The 23,550-nt window shown below is 43.5% G+C and overlaps 3 protein-coding genes and 1 long non-coding RNA gene across 8 annotated transcripts in view; 3 read left to right on the top strand and 1 right to left on the bottom strand.

Moving 5' to 3' along the window:
* Window positions 1-23,550, top strand: part of FAM131C (family with sequence similarity 131 member C) — a 301,322-nt gene that overhangs the window by 35,534 nt on the left and 242,238 nt on the right. The gene's annotated exons all lie outside the window — the stretch shown is intronic.
* LOC146402579 (uncharacterized) lies at window positions 303-6,059 on the top strand. Its single transcript, XM_084962898.1, has one exon. It carries the CDS (start codon window positions 978-980, stop codon window positions 4,779-4,781), a length of 3,804 nt encoding a protein of 1,267 aa, XP_084819024.1. The 5' UTR covers window positions 303-977; the 3' UTR covers window positions 4,782-6,059.
* LOC146402578 (uncharacterized) lies at window positions 12,704-22,068 on the bottom strand. Of its 2 annotated transcripts, none has more exons than XR_014807145.1 (2): window positions 21,448-22,068; window positions 12,704-17,080 (listed from the first exon to the last, which is right to left on the bottom strand). It is a non-coding gene; the product is annotated as an uncharacterized LOC146402578 (long non-coding RNA). The 2 variants fall into 2 exon arrangements; XR_014807146.1 differs by lacking the exon at window positions 21,448-22,068 and adding an exon at window positions 18,543-18,611.
* The window catches only part of FBXO42 (F-box protein 42), an 80,927-nt gene continuing 70,080 nt past the window's right edge, over window positions 12,704-23,550 (top strand). For all 4 annotated transcript variants that reach the window (XM_003127635.6, XM_084962982.1, XM_084962983.1 and 1 more), the window contains exon 1: window positions 12,704-12,875. The gene's annotated coding sequence lies outside the window, so the exon portion shown is untranslated. The remainder of the gene's footprint in view (window positions 12,876-23,550) is intronic.

The raw sequence follows: 23,550 nt of genomic DNA, 5'->3' as shown, positions 1-23,550 counted from the left end.
TGGTTTTGACTCCTTAAATAGGTTGTTGATTAATCAGACTTTGAGGTATTTTATAGAGGCAGCACTGCTCATGTGCGAGATGGGAACTCTTGTTTCCAGGAGGACCCCGGAACTAAGAATCTTCAGTTTAGGGAACTCAAATAGAAATGTTGCCCCCGGAATCCTTTACCAGGCGTAGCAAGAAGTCTTTTGTGGAGGAAAATCCGGTTTCCAGCCCCCCACCGTACCTTGCTTACCATATATGGACTGCTTTGAAAACTAGCCAATCAACTTGTGCCAACTTTGAAATTTCCCTAACCCTTAAATTTTGCCCCAAACCCTGGCTGGGACGGGGGAGACAGATTTGAGCCCTGCCTCCTGCCTCCTTATTGCTACCTCGCAATAAAGCTCTTTCTTTTCTCAAAAGTTGGTGCCGTAGTATTGGCTTCTAAGGGCGCCAGGCAGTGAACATGGTCCGTTCTGGTAAGAATTTCTGGCGACGGTGAAGGGACCAAGGTCTTGCGATCGCCTGTCTGAGGCACTGTAGCCCCCGGCTGGGTGTAGGCCCTCGCCACCGACCCTGAGTGGCCACCTAGACTGAATTTGTCTAGAGGCTTGGCTGTCGGGTTCCTGCTTCCCGCCGCTGCGGCGCTCCAGGCTTCTCTACGTTACTCACTTTTGGGGAAAGAAACAGCTCCTGGATCTTTTGGGTGAGTAACCTCGTTTAACTGCGCTTGTGCCTAAATTGTTTAATATAATTTCACCAGGATTGTGGGTTAGACTCACAATCCCTATACTGTCTAAGGGAGACAGTATAAAAGGTTACAGCGGCTGAGGTACTCAAAAGATCGGGTTTAGAGTCCCAGGCCTTTGGATTTGTCTAACTATTTTGTTTATTAGGAATTGGGGTTAACTATTGGATGACCACAGCCACACTTCTAATATATCTGTTTTATGTCATTTTGCTGTGGTCATCCTGAGAAAAAAACCCTTTCAAAATGGGGAATTATGACAGTATACCTGACGGCAGTCCCTTGAAAAGTGTTCTTCAAGGTTGGTCACTGTATAGCTCTAAGTCTATGAAAAAGAAGAAAATGATTTCCTTTTGTAACCATGTCTGGCCCAAATATCAATTGGAATCTGGGGAAAAATGGCCCAAGAATGGGTCTTTGAACTATAATACTATTACACAGTTGGACTCATTTTGTAAGAGAGAGAAAAAATGGGGCGAAATTCCATATGTAGAATCATTTATGTCTTTATATAAGAGGATAAATTTGCATATGACCTTTAAAATGATGGTTCAGAAGGTTGAACCTCAGAAAAAGCCCGTTTTACCCGAGTCAAAGCCTGAAGGTGTTCCAGTACTGCCTCTGCGGGCGCCTGGTGCGGTAGCCCATCCCTCAGCACCACCTCTTCCCATAGCCCCTCTCTCCGCACCTCTTCCGGTAGCCCCTCCCTCAGCACCTCTTGAAGTTCCCGTGACTTCTGACGGGGCTCTTCCTGCAGGCGGTGCTAAGGCTTCTACCAGTCCTCCTAGGGTGGCTGATTCAGCTCTTTCCAGATGGTCGCCCTTACCAGATGGTCATAAAGGAATGGTCTCCCCTCCCTGTACCCTCCAGGGTACTCAATCTGGCCCGGGGGAAACTCTACCCCAGGCAGGGCAGTTTCTGTTAAGGCAGGTGCCAGTAGGCTTGGACGACCAAGGCCAACCCAGAGCACTTGGACTCACACCTTCTTCATCAGTCATTAATTTACATAATTATAAAGCTAAAACGCCATCATATCAAGATGATCTTAAGAAGATGGAGACTCTCTTTACATCCGTTTTTGCTGTTTTTCATCCTAACCCGGCTGACATACAGACCCTCAAGCATATCTTCCTCAGTCAGGAGGAACCCAGCACGATATTAGAGAAGTCCTGCCTGGAAGCTGAAAGGCTCCATTACTTACAGCCAGATGATCCAATCAGAACTCAGGCAGAGCTGGCCATCCCTGAAACTGAACCAGGATGGGATCCCAGTGACCCAGGGGATCAAGCAAGGCTTAATCATTATAAAGAATGTTTAATAACTGGACTTCAAAAGGGGGCAGAGAACTTCAAGAGGGTCCAGAATGTACAACAAGGGCCCAAGGAGGACCCATTCACCTTCCATGTGAGGCTTTTTGATGCTTTACGAAAATATACTGATATAGATCCAGAACACCCAGATAATCTGGGACTGGTCAAGGTAATCTTCATCAGTCAGAGTGCCCCAGACATAAGAAAGAGACTACAGCAACTGGAACGGGGATTGTGGATGCCAACATCTCAGTTGCTTCAGATTGCTTTTGAGGTATTCAATGGCCGAGATAAAATTAGGGAAAAGCAGGAGGAGCAAAACATCACAAGGCAGGTTGCACTGCGCAGCTGTAACCAGTCAAGGCCCAGCAGAACATCTGGAGGACAGAACAAACGACAAAGGGCAAAACCCCAGGGACCTCCAAAACCGGGCCAAAAAGGCCATCCATTTGTTGAGCCACGACAGTGTGCCTTTTATAGACAGAAAGGACATTGGAAATGGGACTGTCCCAGAAACCCAGCGAGCCTCCACTCCCTCAAGAGAGCATCCATTACTGGTGTATATGGGGAAGTCTCTCATAAACCTTTTCTACCACGGCTCGAATGTCACATAGAGAAAACATTTGTCAAGTATAACTTTATGTATGTGCCTGAATGTTGTGGTCCCTTGTCAGGGCAAGAACAATCAACACATTTCAATGCCCAAGTGCCTTTCGCAGGAGAAAACGGAGACACCAAAGCACTCCCAGCTCAACAGTGTGCCCTCCAACCTGCACCATTACAGTTGGGAGACAAGCCTCAACCAGATGTCCCTGAAGAAATTCTACAAAACGTAAGAGCAGATGTTTGGGCGGATGGGACGCCAGGAAGAGCCAAGATGGCTGAGCCAGTAGTTGTAAGACTCCGTCCAGGCGCCCAGGCTCCAAAGGTACCACAGTACCCATTAAAGAGGCATGTAAAGGAAAAGATAAAGCCTCTGATAATCAACTTTCTTAAACACAAATTAATCCGACCTTGTCAGTCCCCATATAACACCCCTATCCTGCTGGTACAAAAACCTAGGACTGAAGACCTCTTTGTACAAGATTTGAGAGCCATCAACAAAATCGTAAAGGAGATACCTTCAGTGGTGCCAAATTCTTATACTTTGCTGACAGCTTTATCAGGAGACTTTGGCTGGTTTACAGTTCTGAATGTAAAAGATGCCTTTTACTGCATACCCCTAAGTCCTGAGTCCCAGGAACTGTTTGCCTTTGAATGGGATGATCCACAGACCAATATAAAACAGCAATATTGCTGGACTGTACTTCCACAAGGATTTAAAAATGCTGCCACCATCTTTATGGAGGTCTTTGCCAAGGACTTGAAGGATCTCCAATTAAATGAAGGATGCTTACTCCCGTATGTGGGTACGATACTCATCGCTAGTAAAACGAAGGAAGCTTCTGACCAAAATACAATTCTCACTTTAAACTTTTTGGCAGACCGAGGATATAAAATCTCCAAGGGAAAGTCACAATTTTCTCAACCAACTGTACCATTTCTAGGAATTGAGTTATCAAAAGGACAAAGAAACTTATTGCCGAGTCGAAGGGAAGCATTAGCTGAGGTAGAGGTACCTGCCACCAGAAAGCAATTGAGAAGATTCTTAGCAATGGCTGAGTTTTGTCGGATTTGGATTCCTAACTTTGGACTCATAGTCAAACCTCTGTATGAGGCTCTCAAAAGGAGTGTCAATGAGCCACTGAGCTGGACTGAAGAATGCCTTGAGGCATTCCATACCATCCAGAAGAAAATTTTAAAAGCCCCAGCACTTGGTCTCCCAGACATCGGAAAGCCATTTGATCTTTTTGTGCATGAAAGACAGGGCCTGAGTCTTGGAGTGCTCACTCAAAATTTAGATTCTGCCAGAAGGCCGGTAGCTTACTTTTCCAAACAATTGGATGCTGTAACTCGAGGATGGCCAGTTTGCCTCCAGGCTGTGGCTGCAACCTGTGACCTTTTACAGCAAGCTGAAAAATTTACCCTGGACTGTCCCATCACTGTGCACACCCCACATCGTGTGCAACCTTTACTTGGACAAAGGGGCAGCTACTGGCTTACTACCAAGAGGCTGAAAAGATACAAGGTCATACTCTTTGACAACCGAAATGTAACATTAAAGGAGGTATCTGCTTTAAACCCAGACACTCTGCTCCCCAGTACAACAGAAGAACCTGTTCATGACTGTATCCAAAAAATTAAAGAAGATTATTCTAGCAGACCTGACCTGACTGATCAGCCGTTAGAGAATCCGGATATGGAAATGTTTACACATGGGAGCAGCTTCATGGACCATGGACTCCGAAAAGCTGGGTATGCCGTGATAACTCATCAGGAAATCCTAGAAGCAGAAGCCCTCCCTCCAGGTACATCTGCCCAGAAGGCAGAGCTGGTAGCCATCAGGAGAGCTCTGCATCTTGGAGCTAAGAAAAAGGTAACCATTTATACTGATTCTGAGTACATCTTCTCTGTCATGCACGTATATGGGGCCATGTGGAAGAAGAAAGGCCAGCTAACATCAGGAAGAAAAAAAATTGAACACACAGAGGAGATATTGGCCTTATTAAAATCTGTTTTCATGCCGGAAGAAGTAGCCATAGTACTTTGCCCATGCCAAGAGACTGACGGTTATATAGCTAGAGGCAATAATTTGGCTGAACAGGCTGCCAAACAGGCAGCCAGAATCAAACACCCTTAGTGCTCATTCCAGGTATGGACCTATCCCTGTTTAAGGCTTGTGTTATTCAGAAATGGATCTGGAAAGAGCAGACAAATGGGGATTTCATGCTGACTGTTGAGACCTGGATGATGAGCAGTACCAAATATCCAAAGAAGGCTGGATATGTAATGAATAGGGACTAGTGCTCACACCCCAGCATTTAATGGAAAAAATTATTATTTCTCTACGTCAAGGAATCCATGATGGAAAGGATGCAACCTATCACTGGCTCCAAAGTTGATTATTGTCAGTCCATAAATGCAAAGAACCATCCAGAAGTAATACAAAATGGCCTCATTTACATCAGAAACACTCCTAAAACTGGGCCACCTCCAATAATAAAAGGGGTGTGAACTTGAGGGACAGAACCCGAAGATGACTGGCAAAAAGACTCATATCAAGAGCTGTGGGACATTCTAGATATCTGCTGGTATTGGAGGACACCTTCACAGAATGGCTCAAAGCTTTTCCACACTGGAGAGAGAAAGCTTCCTCGGTAAAAAGGTCTCACTAGGGAGTTCCTGTTGTGGCACAGCAGATTGGGAACCCAGCTAGTATCCATGAGGATGAGGGTTCAATCCGTGGCCTTGTTCAGTGGGTTAAAGGATCCAGCGTTGCTGAGAGCTGTGGTGCAGATCACAGACAAGGCACAGATCCCAAGCTGCTGCGGCTGTGGTGTAGGCCAGCAGCTGCAGCTCCAATTCTACCCCTAGCCTGGGAACTTCCATCTGCTGCACCTGCAGGCCCCCGCTCCAAAAAAAAAGGCCTTACTAAAAGAAATTATCCCTCCTTTTGAGTTCCCTCTTTCAATTCAAAGTGATGGTAGAGGAGCTTTCGTAGCCAAGATCACTCAAGGGGGATCTGAAGCTCTTAGAATAGAGCAGAAGTTAAATGCTTCATAGAGCTCTCGTGACCGAAATGATGAATCCTATCTTTTAAGAGACAACTGCCAATGTCAAGAAGCCAACTTTACTTGAGATGAGGTCTTAACAGTTGCCCTGCCAAGGGTAAGAGTAGCCCCTCGAAGCGAGCTTCATTTGAGCCCTTAATGTTATACAGGAGACCATTCCTTAAGACTATTATTTCAGTCTTGAAAATGATCCCATTCCAAAAGAATTAGATACTATAAAATGTATAGTTTCTTGGTGTTCTCTTATTTTCTGCTAATATTATGCTTCTAGATGATTCATTTTTCCCACAGACATCCCTGTGCACTGTCTAAACCCAAGGAATCGCATCCTCCTCAAATGTGGAAAATCACTACCCCGAGGATCAACTGCAACCCAAGTGGAATATGGGCCCTTTGAGGTCCCTCTGGTTACACATTCTTCAGCCTCGCTCAAAGGAGTTAAACCTTGGATACATCACTCCCGAGTAAAAATTGTACCCATTTCCAACCAGCACCCACCTTGTGCCCTTTACGGTTCCCAAATGGGGCATACTCTCCATGGACAGGAGGGAGGAGGAGGACCCAGCACCAGAGGGGCCTAGAAACCCACTATGGACTTCTTGGCCTCTAATTATAAATTACTTTTCAAATAGAAATAGGACAGGAGTTCCTGCTGTGGCTCAAGGGGATCAGCTGCGTCTCTGGTGCGCCCAGATGCAGGTTTGATTCCCCAGCCCAGAATAGTGGGTTAAGGATCCAGCGTTGCCCCAGCTGTGGTGTAGGTCACAACTGCATCTTGGATCTGATCCCTGGCCTGGGAACTCCATATGCCGCGGGGCAACCAAAAGAGAAAAGAAAAGAAACGGGACAGCTAAGACTCTACCTGGCCAGGAAGAGAAGAGGACATTTCAAAAGTAGACAGCTTCTGCCCAGAAGTCTCAACCAGGCCTACATACATCCGAATCAAATTACTAAAAATGTTAAAAATAGTGTGTTTTCATGGATTCCCAAAGGAATAAGGTCTGTTTTTGGAGAAATGTTAAAATTAGGACTCAGTTTTGTGTATATTGGGATTAACCCCTTTACTCACCAAATTTTTTACTTATCGTCTGTCCCGTATATTTAAAAAGGCCTCCCAGACTCACATGATGATTGCCCAAGACTTAAGAGTTCAAGGTGGGACTCAGGAATATTTACAATCCAGTGCAAAAACAATTTCATTCCTCTATGTCCCTAATCTACGCCCCTAATCAGCAGGAAGCAGCTAGAGCGGTCGTCGCCCTATTTCCCTTAAGATCGAGGAATGTACAAAGAAAAGGGGGGAATAGAAACTGCACATAAAATGTTGATCTGCTTTCAATGGTTTTGCTTCCTTAAATAGGCTGTTGTTTAATCAAACCTTGAGTTATTTTATAGAGACAGCATGGCGCGTGTACAAGATGGAAGCCCTGGAGGACCCTGGAACCAAGAATCTTCAAGTCTTTGGAACTCAGACAATAGAAATGTTGCTGCTGGAGCCCTTCACCAAGCAAGAAGTTCTTCAGTAAGAAAAACCTGGGAATTCCCTGGTGGCTCAGCAGGTTAAGGATCCAGCATTATCACTGCTGTGGTGTGGTTTCCATTTCGGCCCAGGAACTGCTGCCTGCCACAGGCGTGGCCAAGGAAAAGAAAAATCTGGCTTCTAGCTGCCCAAGTAGCTTGATTCCAATCAGCTTCTGACTTTTAAGACTAGCCAATCAGTTTCTGCTAAGTTTGAAGCTCCCCTCACCCTTTACCTTTTGCCCTGAACACTGGATAGGGAGACAGATTTGAGCCCTGCCTCCTGTTTTATTGACTTCCCAATAAAACTTGCTTTTTTCAAAAACTGGTGCCATAGCATTGGCTTCTATGTGTGTCAGACAGAGAGCGCTTCTTGGTAACAAAAGGCTGAGAAATATCTGCTGATGCATAAAACATTATTTCTATCTGATAGAGTGGAAATGGTTACAGTATTTGCTGCTCATAAAGCAGCATTCCAAGAATCTACTAAGACTACATCTTCTATTAACATTAGTTGATAAAGGAGTTCCCATTGTGGCTCAGTACATTAAGAACCCGACATAGGGTTTGTGAGGATGTGGGTTCAAACCCTGGCCTCGTTCAGTGGGTTAAAGGATCCAGTATTACTGCAAGCTGCAGTGTAGGCTGCAAATTTGGTTTGGATCTGGCATTGCTCTTGCTGTGGCTATGGCTGGCGGCTGCAGCTCTGATTTGACCCCTAGCCCAGGAATGTCCATATGCCACAGGTGTGGCTGTAAAAAGAAAAAGAAAAGAAAAAATTAACATTGGTTGATAAAATTGCACCTGAGCTGGAGGACCAGAACTACTGAAGTTCTCTAATGACAGATCCATACCTTCATATTACCTCAGAAACTTACTTTATGTGTCTTCCTAAACAATGTTGTTTTGTCTTCCTAAATAATCGTGGCTCAGTGGTTAACGAATCCGACTAGGATCCATGAGGTTGCAGGTTCGGTCCCTGCCCTTGCTCAGTGGGTTAACGATCTGGCGTTGCCGTGAGGCTGTGGTGTAGGTTGCAGACATGGCTCGGATTCCGCGTTGCTGTGGCTCTGGCATAGGCCGGTGGCTACAGCTCCAATTGGACCCCTAGCCTGGGAACCTCCATGTGCCGTGGGATCAGCCCAAGAAATAGCAAAAAGACAAAAAAAAAAAAAAAAACAATGTTGTTTTACTTTCCTACAGTACAGAATTGGAGACCCTGGATTTTAAAGTGCAACTCTGGACACCTCCAACTTTAACATGCTGTGTGATCTTAGAGAAGTTACTTAGGATTTCTGTGCCTCAGGTTTGCCAAGTGTAAAAAAGATAATAGCTGCTTTAAAGGTGGACTGCAAGGACTGAACAAGTTACTATGCTGAAAAACTTAAAATGCTTGACCCACAGTAAAGCTGTTATCATCAAGGGGGCTTGCCTGCCTTAAGATTTATTTTATTATTATTATTATTATTATTATTATTATTATTGCTTTTTATGGCCACACTTGTGGCATATGGAAGTTCCCAGGCTAGGGGTCAAATCGGAGCTGCAGCTGCAGGCCTGTGCCATAGCCACAGCAACGCTAGATCTGAGCCATGTCTGCAAACTACACCACAGCTTTCAGCAATGCTGGATCCTTAACTCCCTGAGCAGGGCCAGGGATTGAACCTGTATCCTCACAGATGCTAGTCAGGTTTATTTCCACTGAGCCACAATGGGAACTCCCACCTTAAGAAGATTTATAATTCACATTTCTTTTTTTCTTCTTTTTTTTTTTTTTTTTGTCTTTTTGCCTTTTTCTAGGGCTGTTTCCGCAGCATATGGAGATTCCCAGGCTAGGGGTCTAATAGGAGCCATAGCCACGGCAACGCAGGATCTGAGCCGCGTCTGCAACCTACACCACAGCTCACGGCAACGCCAGACCTTAACCTACTGAGCAAGGCCAGGGATCGAACCCGAAACCTCATGGTTCCTAGTCAGATTTGTCAACCACTGCGCCATGAGGGGAACTCCTATAATTCACATTTCTGTAATCATCCTTTCCCAAAACACAAAAGCAGGAGAAAAAACTTTGTGAATTTTTTCTTACTGACATATCTGCAGGCCTCACAATATTAAAAACATGATTTAGTAGTGTTGTATTTGGCTGCTCTAATCAAGTTATCTTAGAATATGTTCATTAATCTCTCTAAAGTGACAGCTTCAAAGACTATTAACTAGTTTCTTTTTTGGCTGCACCTGCAGCATGTTGAGGTTTCCAGGCCTGAGATCAAACCCACATTATAGCAGCATCCCAAGCCACTGCAGTGACAATAATGGAACCTTAACCCCTGTTCCACAAGGGAAGTTCTACTAGTCTATTTATAAGTTAAAGTAACAGAATTCCCACTGTGACACAGTGGGTTAAGGACCTTGGCAGTTGTTGCAGCTGTGGCATAGGCCACAGATGTGGCTCAGATTTCAGCCCTGGCCTAGGAACTTCCACGTGCCTCGGGTGAGGCAGGTGTGGGGGTCTGGAGTGAGGGTGAAGTGACCTGAGTGGCCAACAAATAAAAATAAATAGGAGTTTCTGCTGTGGCGCAATGGGGTTGGCAGCCTCTCTGGAGTGCCGGGCCGGGACGAAGGTTCAATCCCTTGCCTGGCACAGTGGGTTAAGGATCTGGCATTGCTGTAGCTGCAGCTTAGGCTGCAACTATGTTCAGATCTGATCCCTGGCCTAGGTACTCCACATGCTGCAGGGTGGCCAAAAAAGAGAATAAATAAGTAAATAACATGCTTACTAATTCTCTGGTTTCATGACTTCCGGTCTCTGGAATATCAGTCATCTCTGGGTCTGCCCTCAGTCCACTGCTTTTATCTAGATACCACCCACTGTTGGTGACTCCCAAAGTTGATTCTAGCCCCGAACTGTCCTGATATTTTCAATTCATACAGGTAGGTTCAGGTAGATTTCTTTTTTTTTTTTTTTTTTTGTCTTTTTAGGGCTACACCCATGGGATATGGAAGTTCCCAGGCTAGGGTCTAATCGGAGCTATAGCCACCGGCCTACACCACAGCCACAGCAAGGTGGGATCTGAGCCATGTCTGAGACCTACACCACAGCTCATGGCAATGCCAGATCCTTAACCCACTGAGTGAGGCCAGGGATCAAACCCCCAACCTCATGGTTCCTAGTCGGATTCGTTTCCGCTGTGCCACGACGGGAACTCCAATACAGGTAGGTTTCTTATTGGCACTTAATACATATTCCTCTAGCAGCTCAGATATTATAAAATACCACTGTTCACAGCTTGACCAACTTCAAAGATAAAGGATTTTGTCTCGTTCACTCTCTGGAACTATATTTACTTTGAATACATCTTCCTGTGAATTCATTCTTTTAATTATCCACACTGAGCTTTGGCAGCAGCATAGTGGATGGATCAGCATCACCTGAGTCTCACTCTTGGGGTTGTGATTAGTTTTTCACAAACGAAGCCTTGAAGGTGTTTCAGGCTTTGTAGTTACAGCATGTAATCAGCAGAGGGAGATAGTTTCTTACAATTTTGTTGCTTTCGGCAATGAGCTTTAAAGGAATTGGTGGAGTTCCTTTGTGGCACGGAGGGTTAAGGATCTGGTATTGTCACTGCAGCAGCTTGGGTCTCTGCCAGGGCAGGTTTGGCCCAGGAACTTCCACATGCCACAGGCGCTGCCACCCCTCCCCCCAAAAAAAACCCCAAAAAACAAAAAAAAAAACAAATGAATTTGTTGGGCATTCCTAAAACTGCATCTTCTAAGAGACCAGAAAGAGAGATCTTGGAGATCATTTGAAGATGCTGCAAAGGAAATAGCTTTTGTTTCACCAAATGTGTCATTGTGGGGCTAGCCCTAATCATATAGGCCTCCTGTGATCTGGGGCAAGTTCCTTTCTCATCTGTAAAATGAGGTGATGGAACCAAATAAGGACTAAAACTGAGGAAGTAACAATAGCTAGTAATAAAATAGAACAATTATAATAATTTTAAAAATTGAGGGAGTGGCAGTTTTTTCCTCCAGGGAGAATGCCCCAAAAGTTGAGGCAGTGGCATATATGGGCACAGGTAGAAACCCTAAAGCATGAGCTTCTCTTCCTTGTGAAATATGTTTGTTGTACCATTCAAGTTGGGGGCTTAGCGATCGGCACTCAGAACTGCAGGCACCTTTGATAACACCACATGAAGCACTCTGATAAGTGATAGGAATACAGGAGCAAAGCCCACAGTGAGAAAACTTCCCATTTGATTTCCAAGCTGAGGCAATGCAGACAATTAAGAAATAAATGGCAACTTACCAATTTTTTTTCTTTTTCTGCCACCCTCGAGGCCTATGAAAGTTCCCAGGCCAGGGATTGAAAGAGCCACAACCGCAACAACACTGGATCCTTAACCCACTTCGCTGGGCCAGGGACTGAACCAGCACTGCCTCAAAGACAAGCTGGATCATTAACTCACTGCACCACAGTGGGAACTTCTGCTTCATTGCTGCTTTGTTTTTAACCACAAAAGACTGGAAACAAATTAAATGCTCACTACTGGAGGAATTTTTTTTCTTTTTTTTTTGTCTTTTTTGCCACAGCTGCGACCTATGGAAATTTCTAGGCTAGTGGTTGAATCAAAGCTGTAGCCACCGACTTAAAATGCTGAGCAAGGCTAGGGCTCGAACTCTCATCCTCATAGACCCTATGTCAGGTTCTTAACCCGCTGAGCCACAGTGGGAACTCCTGCTTCAGTTTTTAGATGCAAGGGTGACAAGTGAAGCCCTTAGGCTGTACAGATAGTTCATAAAGGCTCTCTCCTACACACCAGGTTGCTCCCTTGGAAGGGGGATTTTCCTGGAATCCACCTACTCAGTACAAGAGCCTGGGAACTAGTTTCTGAGTTCAAGTCCTACCTCCCCATCCCAACTCCCCAAGATATGCGGCTCTGGGAAAATGATACCTCCTGTGCCTCAGTTTCCTCATCTGAGAAATGGGGCTAGTAACAAGTCATACTGTGTTGGTACACAGTTACGAGAGATTTCCCTCACTTTATATCCAAGAGCACTTCCATCCGCTACAGCCCTCCCCTCTGTTCATGGGGGCCCTCAGGAGGTACAAACGAATTAATTCCACGTATCATATTCTCAGGCCGTTGGGAAAATTGTCTAGTTATCCCAGGCTGTGCAAAGGAGAGTGAGTGCAGTTCTAAGGCCGTTTGTAGGGACCCGAGGGAGGCGGGCGTAGAAGCACGACATTTCTTCCAGGCTTTGTTTCCCCAGGCGACACACCGACCACGAAGAACCTCGGCGGAGGTCCCGGGTGCGGCACGTACCTTCCCAACTAGGCACCGCCCACAGGTCGCCTCGCGCGGGCCCGCCGAGCTGACGTAAGTGCGCGCGCGTCCTCCGCGCCTATCCCCGGCGCATGCGCGCTCCGTGCTGTCTTCTCCGGGCCAGAGCAGCAGCGGCGGCGGCGGCGTTTGAGTGGAGGAAGATGGCGGCCCCGAGCGACTCGGTGTCCCGCCAGCTGTGAGGAGCCCCGAGTGCTGCAAGCGCGGCCTAGGGCGGAGCGCCTCTGCTCTGGTCCCATCCCTGGCTCCCTCACTGCCTTCGCCAGCAGAGCGTATTTGAGAGCGTGGCGCGGGCTGGACCAGGTGAGGCTTCTTCCTCTCCCTGGGCCGCGGCAGGGAGCCGGCGCCTTCTGCCCTTTATGCCCTGGGTCCGGCGCAGGCCCTGCGCCCGGCACGGGGGTCGGTGACGGCTGGCCTGGGGGCCTTGCTTTGGTCATCCTCGGCCTCCTCAGGTTAGGCAGGGAGGAGGAGAGCCCCTTTCTAGCCAATCCTTGGGATGAGGGCGAACCCGGCCTCTCTCTAGCAGGGCGGTTCTCGTCCTCTCACCGGGGCCACCAAAGGGTGTGTGACCAGAGTAAGAATGGCTTAGGGGGTCTCGGATTATCTTCCACCCCACCCTCAAATTTTTTAAAGCCTTGGGAGAGGAGCCAATGTTCTCCAAAAAATTGGGGCTGCGGAGAGGGGCCAGCATCTCTGAAGCTGCAGTTGCAAAGGGAACATTTTGAAATTGGCTTAAAAAATAAAACACAAGCAGCCTTTCCTACCCTTTAGTTTTTTGAATGTAGCCCTAGCGAAGTAGAAACTGAGGATCTCCTTGATTGAGACAGCAATCCACGTTGTGAGTGTGGAAGGCTTCTGGTGAGAATTGTTTGTAGAGGGAATCGGGGAGGGTGGGAACCAATTGTAAACGGAGAAAAAACAATTGTAAGATCTTGATGGTCTCTGCAAAGTAACTTCGTTGCTTATTGAAGTCCTCGTTCCTTTGGATTCAAACCTTTGGATTGTTAAGATTCGGAACACGCAATTGCTTTGTCTGTTATCTCCCGAATTTTATTAGGAAAATAAAAGCTTAATTTTTAATTGCCAAAGTCTTTGGACTTTCTGTGGTGGGTTCCGATTGCTCAGCGTGAAGATTCAGACACATCACCAATTCTCACTTGCTGGCTGGGACCTTGTATTGTACTTGTTAGCCTTTTTGAGAACTTTTGTTGTTGTTGTTCACATGCTAATTTGGAGACTTTGATTTTGTTTCTCTCACTTAGGCAAGCTGGTTTGAAGCTTGTGGTCTCTTCTAACCGGCTTGAGGAATGATGGCTTCAGTTGCAGTTATGCTGTGGAATTGTTGAGGCTTTGGCTTGGACACACCAAATACCTTTTGTAACTTAAATTTGTTTTGCTTGTGCTTAAGAATGATGACATCATGGGTTTAAAGGGATGAAATTTGAGAGGAAATAGCATCATTTAGAATTGAATACTTAAGATTAAGCCTGTAGCTTTTACAGGGGCCAGTGATGCTCTGTGTCATATCCCTAATTTTGAGCATATTCATGTGTATAATCTAATTGGTTTCCTTTATATTGTATGTTGTCATTTTAGATCCTGAAACTGTTTGCTTTTGGCAAGCCTGGTATAAATACATTACTCAATCTACATTGACCCATGAGTGTTTTGTCTACTTCAGAAAGCTTTTAATTGTTGAAATGACAACTGTTTAGTTTAATACGAGCTAATTCTTTTGGCCGTTTTTTTCTTTTCTTAAAGTCTTTTCCCTATAGATTTTAGATTTTCTTAATGCCTTGGTTAAGGATATAAACCTAAACCAGCAACTTCTCCATTCTAGAAAATTGCAGAGCCACTCTACATTTCAATTTGCTAATAGTCATGAAATTAATGCAGTGAAGCATCCTGGTGGTTTGACATTATGCTTCTTGGCATAATGTGTTGCCTTGTTGTGCTAAATCATCATCAGGTATTGATGCAACTTCGTGACATCCATGACATCACTCACTGTCCAGCATTTTGCCTTTTGCAATTTCTTCCTTCTCAGAGTCACCAAAAAAGGGTTCAGGAAAAAGAGCTTAGGATGCTTCTTAAATGTCTGGTTTCTGGTAGAGCCTTCTCTTAACACTGCTTTATATACTTAAAACCCTTCTGTAAGACTCAGAGCTGTGGGATTGCTCCCTATTGTGAAAATGCTAGCAAGATTTCTGGGTTTTTCGAGAATATTGAGGTCCTGAGGAGAATTTATCTCAGAGATGGACAAATACGTGATTATCTTCGTGATTTCAGGGTTGTCTTAGTCTCTTTATAAAACCAAAAGCCATTTGTTTAAATAATGCCCTTCCCACTTCACAAGACTGTTATGTGAAGCAAAAGAGTAATAATTCTGATAGCGTTTTGTAAAATAGAAGGTAAATGTAAGATTGGTTATTTAATAATCAGTTTTATGAAAATGCCTATTAAGGGCCCTCTGCGTGCTAGACATTTTGAGAAGTAGGTACTCAAGATTCTGAGACAGCTTTTGGTCTCAAGTTGTCTATAGTCTGGTCGGAAGCCAGACTGAAAAACCAGTTAAATATATTATAGAGTAAGAAATGCACTGACTCAACCACGGGAGTCAAGGAAGGCTTCTCAGAGCCAGGGTGCCTTTCCCCAACATTTGCTGATATTCTGCAGGGAAAAAAAAATATGCCTTGTATGAGCAACCTGCTTTTCAAAAAAATTTCTGTCATGAGTTCTTTTCCCCTTTATTCATTCACTGTCATGACACTTCCCACACAGTATGCCCCAGTTATAGTTTCTGCATTCTCAAAAATCCACCAGTCTTGGGAGAACCTTTCCAAGAGTGAGTCACATGAACAGCAGTATACACAAACATTGCAGCAGCAATTAAAATATCTCAGATTACTAAATGGTGACAACTCGAGAGTGATGATACTTTTGTTTCTGTTTTGTAAACTGGCAGAAGGAATACTTTATGATATTAATTTGATCACATTGAATAAATGTTTAGTTGTCAGTCCCTTAAAATGTTATCTATAAGTGGTTATTAGTACTGCCTCCTGTCTCCCAATAATAAATAAAATGAGAAAGTCCTTTTCTTTTTGAGGTGAAGCTGACAGCTTAAGCCAGAACTATATGAAACTATTTTATAGACTCTACTTATGTGGGTCGGGTTGCCTAGCATCTCATATTGAACTTCTTTTCAATATAGGTTTCATCCTAGTGCTTTGGTATTTGAGAATTAATTTAGTATGTTGTCGTGTAACATAGTACAAATTTTATGAATTTTTGGGTTAAGCGCAATCCATAAGTGGTACATGAAGACATACCGTCCATATCTTGCTGAAAATGAGTGCTTTAAGGTAGTGGTTGAAAGAAGAGTGAAGGTGATGTGTTTGTTCATTCTTCTGTATTGTAACAGTTTGTTACATGTAGAAAGATAAGACCTATAGACAAATCATTTTAAAATTTGCCCATGGAGTTCCCTTCCTGGCTCAGCAGAAACGAATCTGACTGGTATCCATGAGGACGCAGGTTCGATCCCTGGCCTCTATCAGTGGGTTAAGGATCCGGCTGTGGTGTAGGTGGAAGATGCGGCTCAGATCTGGTGTTGCTGTGACTATGGTGTAGGCTGGCAACTGTAGTAGCTCTGATTCAACCCCTCGCTTGGGAACCTCTATATGCTGCGGGTGCAGCCCTAAAATAAGTAAGTAAATAAATAAATAAATAAATTAAAAAAATCTTAGTTGTACTGTTGTAGCTCAAGAGCTTATATTTCCTTCCTCATACATGTATTGGAGAGTAGATTTGCTTTGCATTCTGATTGCCTGTATTAAATTTCTACTTTTTAATTTCTAAAGTTTTCTCCTAGGTTTTTAATTTTTTTCCAGTGTTGCTGTTCTGTTTTGCTTCAAAGGTGGAAGGATCTTGTGGTGCTTTGATGCTTGTTTATAGATATATAAATCTGATAAATGTATAGATAGTGTATAAAGCAATAGTTACTTGTAAAATTCTGCTACTCTAGACAGTAACTTAACTTACACAGTAACTTACTTTCTTTTGTCTTCTAGTAATACATAGATTTGAGGTAGCTGGTTTAATTTCTATAAAGGCAAACAAGTTTTACTTTTAGCTACTAATAGTCCCTTAGAATATTCAGTATTTAGGAAACTTTTTCTTCAGCTATTTTAAGGAATTCACTATGGCATACTTTTCCAAATTTGTGTTTCCTTTATTATTTTCGTCTTAAATGTTTGATTTATGTTGCTATATAGAGAACAAGGAATTTTTTTCCAGAATGAATCTCTTGGTGCATTGTTTGGAGAAAGATTGATGTTAATTATGAATTGCTAAATACAGTTTTTACTAAGTGTCACCTCTCCCATCTGCTGGCTTTTCTGATAGAAGTCAAGGGAAAATGGAATTTATCCTTCTATTTTGTATTTATTTTTATTTTATTTTATTTTATTTTATTTTTTTTTGTCTTTTTGCCATTTCTTGGGCCGCTCCCGCAGCATATGGAGGTTCCCAGGCTAGGGGTCTAATCGGAACTGTAGCTGCCAGCCTACGCCAGAGCCACAGCAACGCAGGATCAGAGCCGCCTCTGCGACCTACACCACAGATCACGGCAACGCCGGATCCTTAACCCACTGAGCAAGGCCAGGGATCGAACCTGCAACCTCATGGTTCCTAGTCAGATTTGTTAACCACTGTGCCACGATGGGAACTCCCTGTATTGATTTTTTTTTTTTTTTTTTTTTGTCTTTTGTCTTTTTGTCTTTTGTTGTTGTTGTTGTTGTTGTTATTTCTTGGGCCGCTCCCGCGGCATATGGAGGTTTCCAGGCTAGGGGTTGAATTGGAGCTGTAGCCACCGGCCTACGCCAGAGGCACAGCAACGCAGGATCCGAGCCGCGTCTGCAACCTACACCACGCTCACGGCAACGCCGGATCGTTAACCCACTGAGCAAGGGCAGGGACCGAACCCGCAACCTCACGGTTCCTAGTCGGATTTGTTAACCACTGCGCCACGACGGGAACTCCCTGTATTGATTTTTAAAGGTTTTTTACTAGTAGTCTTGTTGTCTTTTGCCAAAAAGCAACAGTGTCGTGTCTTTGTCTTTTTTTGGTTGATCCAGCAGTGTTACGTTTGCAGTCTGTTCTTTGGGACTGCTTTCTTAGCTTTTGCTTTGAGATACCTAATAATATCTTTCCAAATAGATTCTTTGGTCTAGTCAAAATCAAGCAAGCCACTCTCTTCCTTATTATTGAATCTGAAGTTTACTTTTCTGTGGGTCCTTCAAATTTTGATTTGTCTGTCTCTCTGCCTCACCGCTTCCCCCATTGCTTTTTATTTTTCCAGGAAATACAGCTCCCTCTTCTAAGTGTGTTTCATAAATCATAATGGAATTTTGGAATATAATCCCTCATAGAGATGCATGATGGTGTGTGGTTTAGAATTTCACATTTTATTTAACTTAGAAGTAGCTTAATAGTAATGAATTTGAAGACATTATGCTAGGTGAAACAACACACACAAAAATAAATATTGTATGATTACGCTTGTATGAGATACCTAGAATAGTCTAATGCAGAGAGAGAGAGAGTAGAATGGTAGTTGCCAGGAGGTGAAGAGAGGAGGGAATGGGGAGTTACTGTTTAATGGGTAAGGAGTTTGGGGTGATGACTGAGTTCTGGGTGTGGGTGGTGGTGATGGTTACACGATGATGTCAGTGTACTTGATGCCACTGAACTGCCTATTTTAAAATGGTAATTTTAGAGTTCAGTGGAAACAATCCGACTAGGAACCGTGAGGTTGTGGCTTTGATCCCTGGCCTCCACTCATAGGTTAAAGGATCCAGCATTGCCGTGAGCTGTGCTGTAGATCACAGATGCAGCTCTGATCTGGCATTGCTGTGGCTCTGGTGTAGGCCGGCAGCTGTAGCTCTGATTAGACCCCAGCCTGGGAACCTCCATATGCTGCAGGTGCAGCCCTAAAAAGACTAAAGACAAAAAAAAAAAAAAAAAAAAAAAAAGGTAATTTAGGAGTTCCTGCTGTATCACAGTGGGTTAAGGATTGGGCATTGTCTCTGGTGGCAGGGGTTCTATTCCTGCCGGGTGCAGTAGGTTGAGGAGCCAGTGTTGCTGCAGTTGTGGCATAGGTTGCAGTTGCAGTTCAGATGACAACTTCCATATGCTGCAGGTGCAGCCGTTAAAAAGATAATTTTTGCATTAATGTGTATGTAAGCACAGACATACATGGGAAGCATAATGATTTTAATATGCTCTGTGGGCTAGCTTGCTAATAATTAATTAATTGTCTCTTTTTGGCCTCACCCAGGTTAGGGGGTTGAATTGGAGCTGCAGCTGCTAGGCTTCACCACAGCCACAGCAATGCAGGATCCAAGCTGGATCTGTGACCTACTCTGCATTTGCGGCAATGCTGGATCCTTAACTCCCTGAGCAGGGCAAGGGATTTAACCTGCATCCTCACAGGTACTAGTTGGGCTTGTTACCGCTGAGCCACAACAGGAACTCTATGGAATTATTTAGTACTCTTTAAAAAAAAAAATCTTGGCGTTCCCGTCGTGGCTAAGTGGTTAATGAATCCGACTAGGAACCATGAGGTTGCGAGTTTGATCCCTGGCCTCGCCCAGTGGGTTAAGGATCCTGTGTTGCCATGATCTGTGGTGTAGGTTGCAGACATGGCTCTCATCCCGCATTGCTGTGGCTCTGGCGTAGGTGGCTACAGCTCTGGTTAGACAAAAACAAACAAGCCGAAAAAACTCTTGTATTCTGTCACGTAGTTCTGTATTATCTTCTTCAGAATTCCTCAGATTTCCCCGTTTGTTCCTTATTGGATTTGCTGACATTTCGCTAGATCAGGCTTTCATGAGCTGAAGGCAAAATGAAGTACTCCAGTAATTCTTAGCCAGGCCCCTGCTATTTCCTAGTTGTATGATTTCTCTCATCTTCAAAATGGGAGTTACAATTCCTACCTCATGACCTGTGTAAAATATTTAATAAATATCTAACACATGGTAAGCACTCCACGAAAAGTAGTTGCTATGAATTCCCACTGTGGCACAGCAGGTTAAATATCTAGAATTATATGCAGGGGGCGCAGATATGATCCCCAGCCCTGCACAGTGGATTAAATATCTGGCATTGCTGCAGCTGTGGTGTAGGTTGCAGCTGTGGCAGGGTTTTGTCCCCTGGCCCAGGAACTTCCATATGCTTCACCTGGGAGGAAAAAAAAAGTGGTTGCTGTATTTCAGTTTTTCTCCTTGGTAATCTTTAGAAATGATTAAGATTGAAGTGACAGCTGTATGCAGATGACATGATACTATATATAGAAAACCCTAAGGACTTAACCCAAAAACTACTTGAACTGATCAACAGATTCAGCAAAGTAGCGGGGTATGATTAACATTCAGAAATCAGTCGCATTTCTGTTACTAACAATGAAATATCAGAAAAGGAATACAAAAATATAATACCTTTTAAAGTTGCACCCCCCAAAAAAATCAAATACCTCGGAAAACCTGAGGTGAGACTTATATGCTCAGAACTATAAAGAAGTGAAAGACTTATATGCTAAGAACTATAAAACATTAATCAAGGAAATTAAAGAAGATGCAAAGAAATGGAAAGCTAGTCCATGCTCCTGGGTTGGAAAAATTAATATTGTAAAAAAGGCTATACTACCCAAAGCAATCTACAGGTTCAATACAATCTCTGTCAAATTATCCATGACATTTTTCACAGAACTAGAACAAACTATCCAAAAATTTATGTGGAACCACCAAAGACCCAGAATTGCCAAAGTACTCTTGAGGAACAAAAACCAAGCAGGAGGCATAACTCAGACTTCAGGCAATATTGCAAAGCCACAGTAATCAAGGCAGTGTGGTACTGGTACCAAAACAGACATACAGACCAATGGAACAGAATAGAGAACCCAGAAATAAACCCAGACACCTACGGTCAATTAATCTTTGACAAAGGAGGCAGGAATATAAAATGGGAAAGTCTTTTCATCAAGTATTGCTGGGAAACCTGGACAGCTGCATGCAGATCAATGAAACTAGAACATATCCTCGCACCATGCACAAAAATAAACTCAAAATGCTTAAAGACTTAAATGTAAGACAAGACACCATCGAAATCCTGGAAGAGAACACAGGCAAAACATTCTCTGACATCAACCTTACAAATGTTTTCTCAGGTCAGTCTCCCAAAGCAACAGAAATAAAAGCAAAAATAAACTAATGGGACCTAATCAAACCGACAAGCTTTTGCACAGCAAAGGAAACCAGAAAGAAAACAAAAAGACAGCTTACAGAGTGGGAGAAAATAATTTCGAATAACTGACAAGGGCTTAATTTCTAAAATATGCAAAACAACTTCTACAACTCAACAGGAAAAAAGCCAACAACCCAATTGAAAAATGGGCAAAAGACCTGAATAGACATTTCTCCAAAGAAGATATACAGATGGCCAACAAGCACATGAAAAAATGCTCAACAGCACTGATTATTAGAGAAATGCAAATCAAAACTACCATGAGGAATTCCCCTCGTGGCTCAGTGGAAACGAATACGACTAGGAACCATGAGGTTGAAGGTTCAATCCCTGGCCTCACTCAGTTGGTTAAGAATCCGGTGTTGGAGTTCCCGTCGTGGCGCAGTGGTTGACGAATCTGACCAGAAACCATGAGGTTGCAGGTTTGGTCCCTGCCCTTGCTTAGTGGGTTAAGGATCTGGTGTTGCCGTGAGCTGTGGTGTAGGTTGCAGATGCGGCTTGGATCCCGCATTGCTGTGGCTCTGGCGTAGGCCGGTGGCTACAGCTCCGATTCGACCCCTAGCCTGGGAACCTCCATATGCCTTGGGAGTGGCCCAGGAAAATGGCCAAAAAAAAAAAAAAAGAAGGATCTGGTGTTGCTGTGAGCTGTAGTGTAGGTTGCAGATGCAGCTCAGATCTGGTGCTGCTGTGTTTCTGGCCTAGACTGGCAGCTATAGTTCTGATTAGACCCCTAGCTTTGGAACCTCCATATGCTGCAGGTGTGACCCTAAAAGAACACAAGCCAAAAAAAAAAAAAAAAAAAAAAAAAAAAAACTACCATGAGATACCACCTCACACCAGTCAGAATGGCCATCATTAATAAGTCCGCTTATAACAAATGCTGGAGGGGGTGTGGAGAAAAGGGAACCCTCCTACACTGCTGGTGGGAATGTAAGTAGGTATAACCACTATGGAAAACAGTATGGAGGCACCTTAGAAAACTGTACATAGAACTACCACATGATCCAGCAACCCCACTCTTGGGCATATAGCCGGACAAAACTTTCCTTGAAAAAGACACATGCACCCACATGTTCATTGCAGCACTATTCACAGTAGCTAAGACATGGAAACAACCTAAATGTCCATCGACAGATGAATGGATTAAGAAGATGTGGTATATGTACACAATGAAATACTCAGCCATAAAAAAGAACGAAGTAATGCCATTTGTAGCAACATGGATGGAACTAGAGACTCTCATATTGAGTGAAGTAAGTCAGAAAGAGAAAGACAAAAACCTATGATATCACTTATATCTTGGATCTAATACACGCTGCAAATGAACCTTTCCACAGAAAAGAAAATCATGGACTTGGAGAATGGACTTGTGGTTGCCAAGGGGGAGGGGGAGGGAGTGGGACGGATTGGGAACTTGGGGTTAATAGATGCAGATTATTTCCTTTGGGGTGGATAAGCAAGGAGATCCTGCTGTGTAGCACTGGGAACTATACCTAGTCACTTATGATGGAGCATGATAATGTGAGAAAAAATAGTCTATGCATGTATGTGTAACTGGGTCACCATGCTGCACAGTAGAAAATTGACAGAATATTGTAAACCAGCTATAATGAAACAAAAATAAAAAGCATTAAATAAAAATATTTTTTAAAAAAGATTGAAGTGACAGTATTACGACAGTCCAGTCTTAAAGGACTACTATCTGAATATTTCTTCTCTGATCAGAAACCTATGGTAACTCATTATTGCCTTACTCCTTTACTTATCTTTGAAGCTCTCCATATGGCCCTTTTGTCCCTTTCGAGTCTTATTTTCCATGACACCCATCATGCAGTCTGTTCAAGCTGGGCTAGTCTTACTGTCTGTCATGTATATCATGTTCATTTTTATAACTGGACCATTTCTAGACAGGCATTTTTTTTCATTTAACTACTCTATCCACTCAGTAGAGTATCTCCTCTGTGCTCCAGCACTTAACCACTGTTACTTTTGCACAATTTGATTAAAGTTAATATTCAAAAAGAAAATTACTGTGCTAATAAATTCCTGCCAAATAGCTTAAAAGGGATATAGCATGCAGTATAATTCATATGTAATATTTTTAGTGTTTTATAGGCTCATGTAGTACTTAGGTTATTAGGCACTCAGATATTCATTCAGTGTAAACATTTGATTCTGATAGATTGATATTCCTCCTGAGCTTTCTGAGGCATTGCCTGATGCCTAGTGTCTTTTGAGTCTTTCTTGCCGTTTTGTTCATTAGTCCATTTATTCAACAAGCATTTACTGAATGCTGCTGTGTACTAGGCATGGATCAAGATACTAGGTTCCAGTAGACAAAATAGTCAGGCCCTCTGATTTCCTGTATCTTATATTTGTGAATGAAGAAAGCAATTAATGACCAAAATTTCAGATAGTAGTAAGTACTTCAAAGAAAATCGAAGAGGGTGATATGATGATGACATGGGACTGAAAGGGAAGACTACTTGAGGTTGGCTGGTTTAGAGAAGGCCTCAATGAGAAGGTGATGTCCAGACTAAAGACAGAGGCAGGAGGTTTAATGCTAAGTTTTGGGTACACAGTGAACAGCTAGTACAAAAGTCTAAAGTAGGAACCAGGATTCAGTCAGGATTCCCAAATTGCGTTTGTCTGTTACTGAGTTTTTGCATCATAA

This window comes from Sus scrofa, chromosome 6 (assembly GCF_054392235.1).
Source record: "Sus scrofa isolate SSC_HxYL_T2T_F1_AM1 chromosome 6, Sscrofa_HxYL_maternal_Yorkshire_Landrace_v2.0, whole genome shotgun sequence".
Classification (NCBI taxonomy): Eukaryota; Metazoa; Chordata; class Mammalia; order Artiodactyla; family Suidae; genus Sus; species Sus scrofa.
This window is presented reverse-complemented; position numbering and strand designations above follow the sequence as displayed.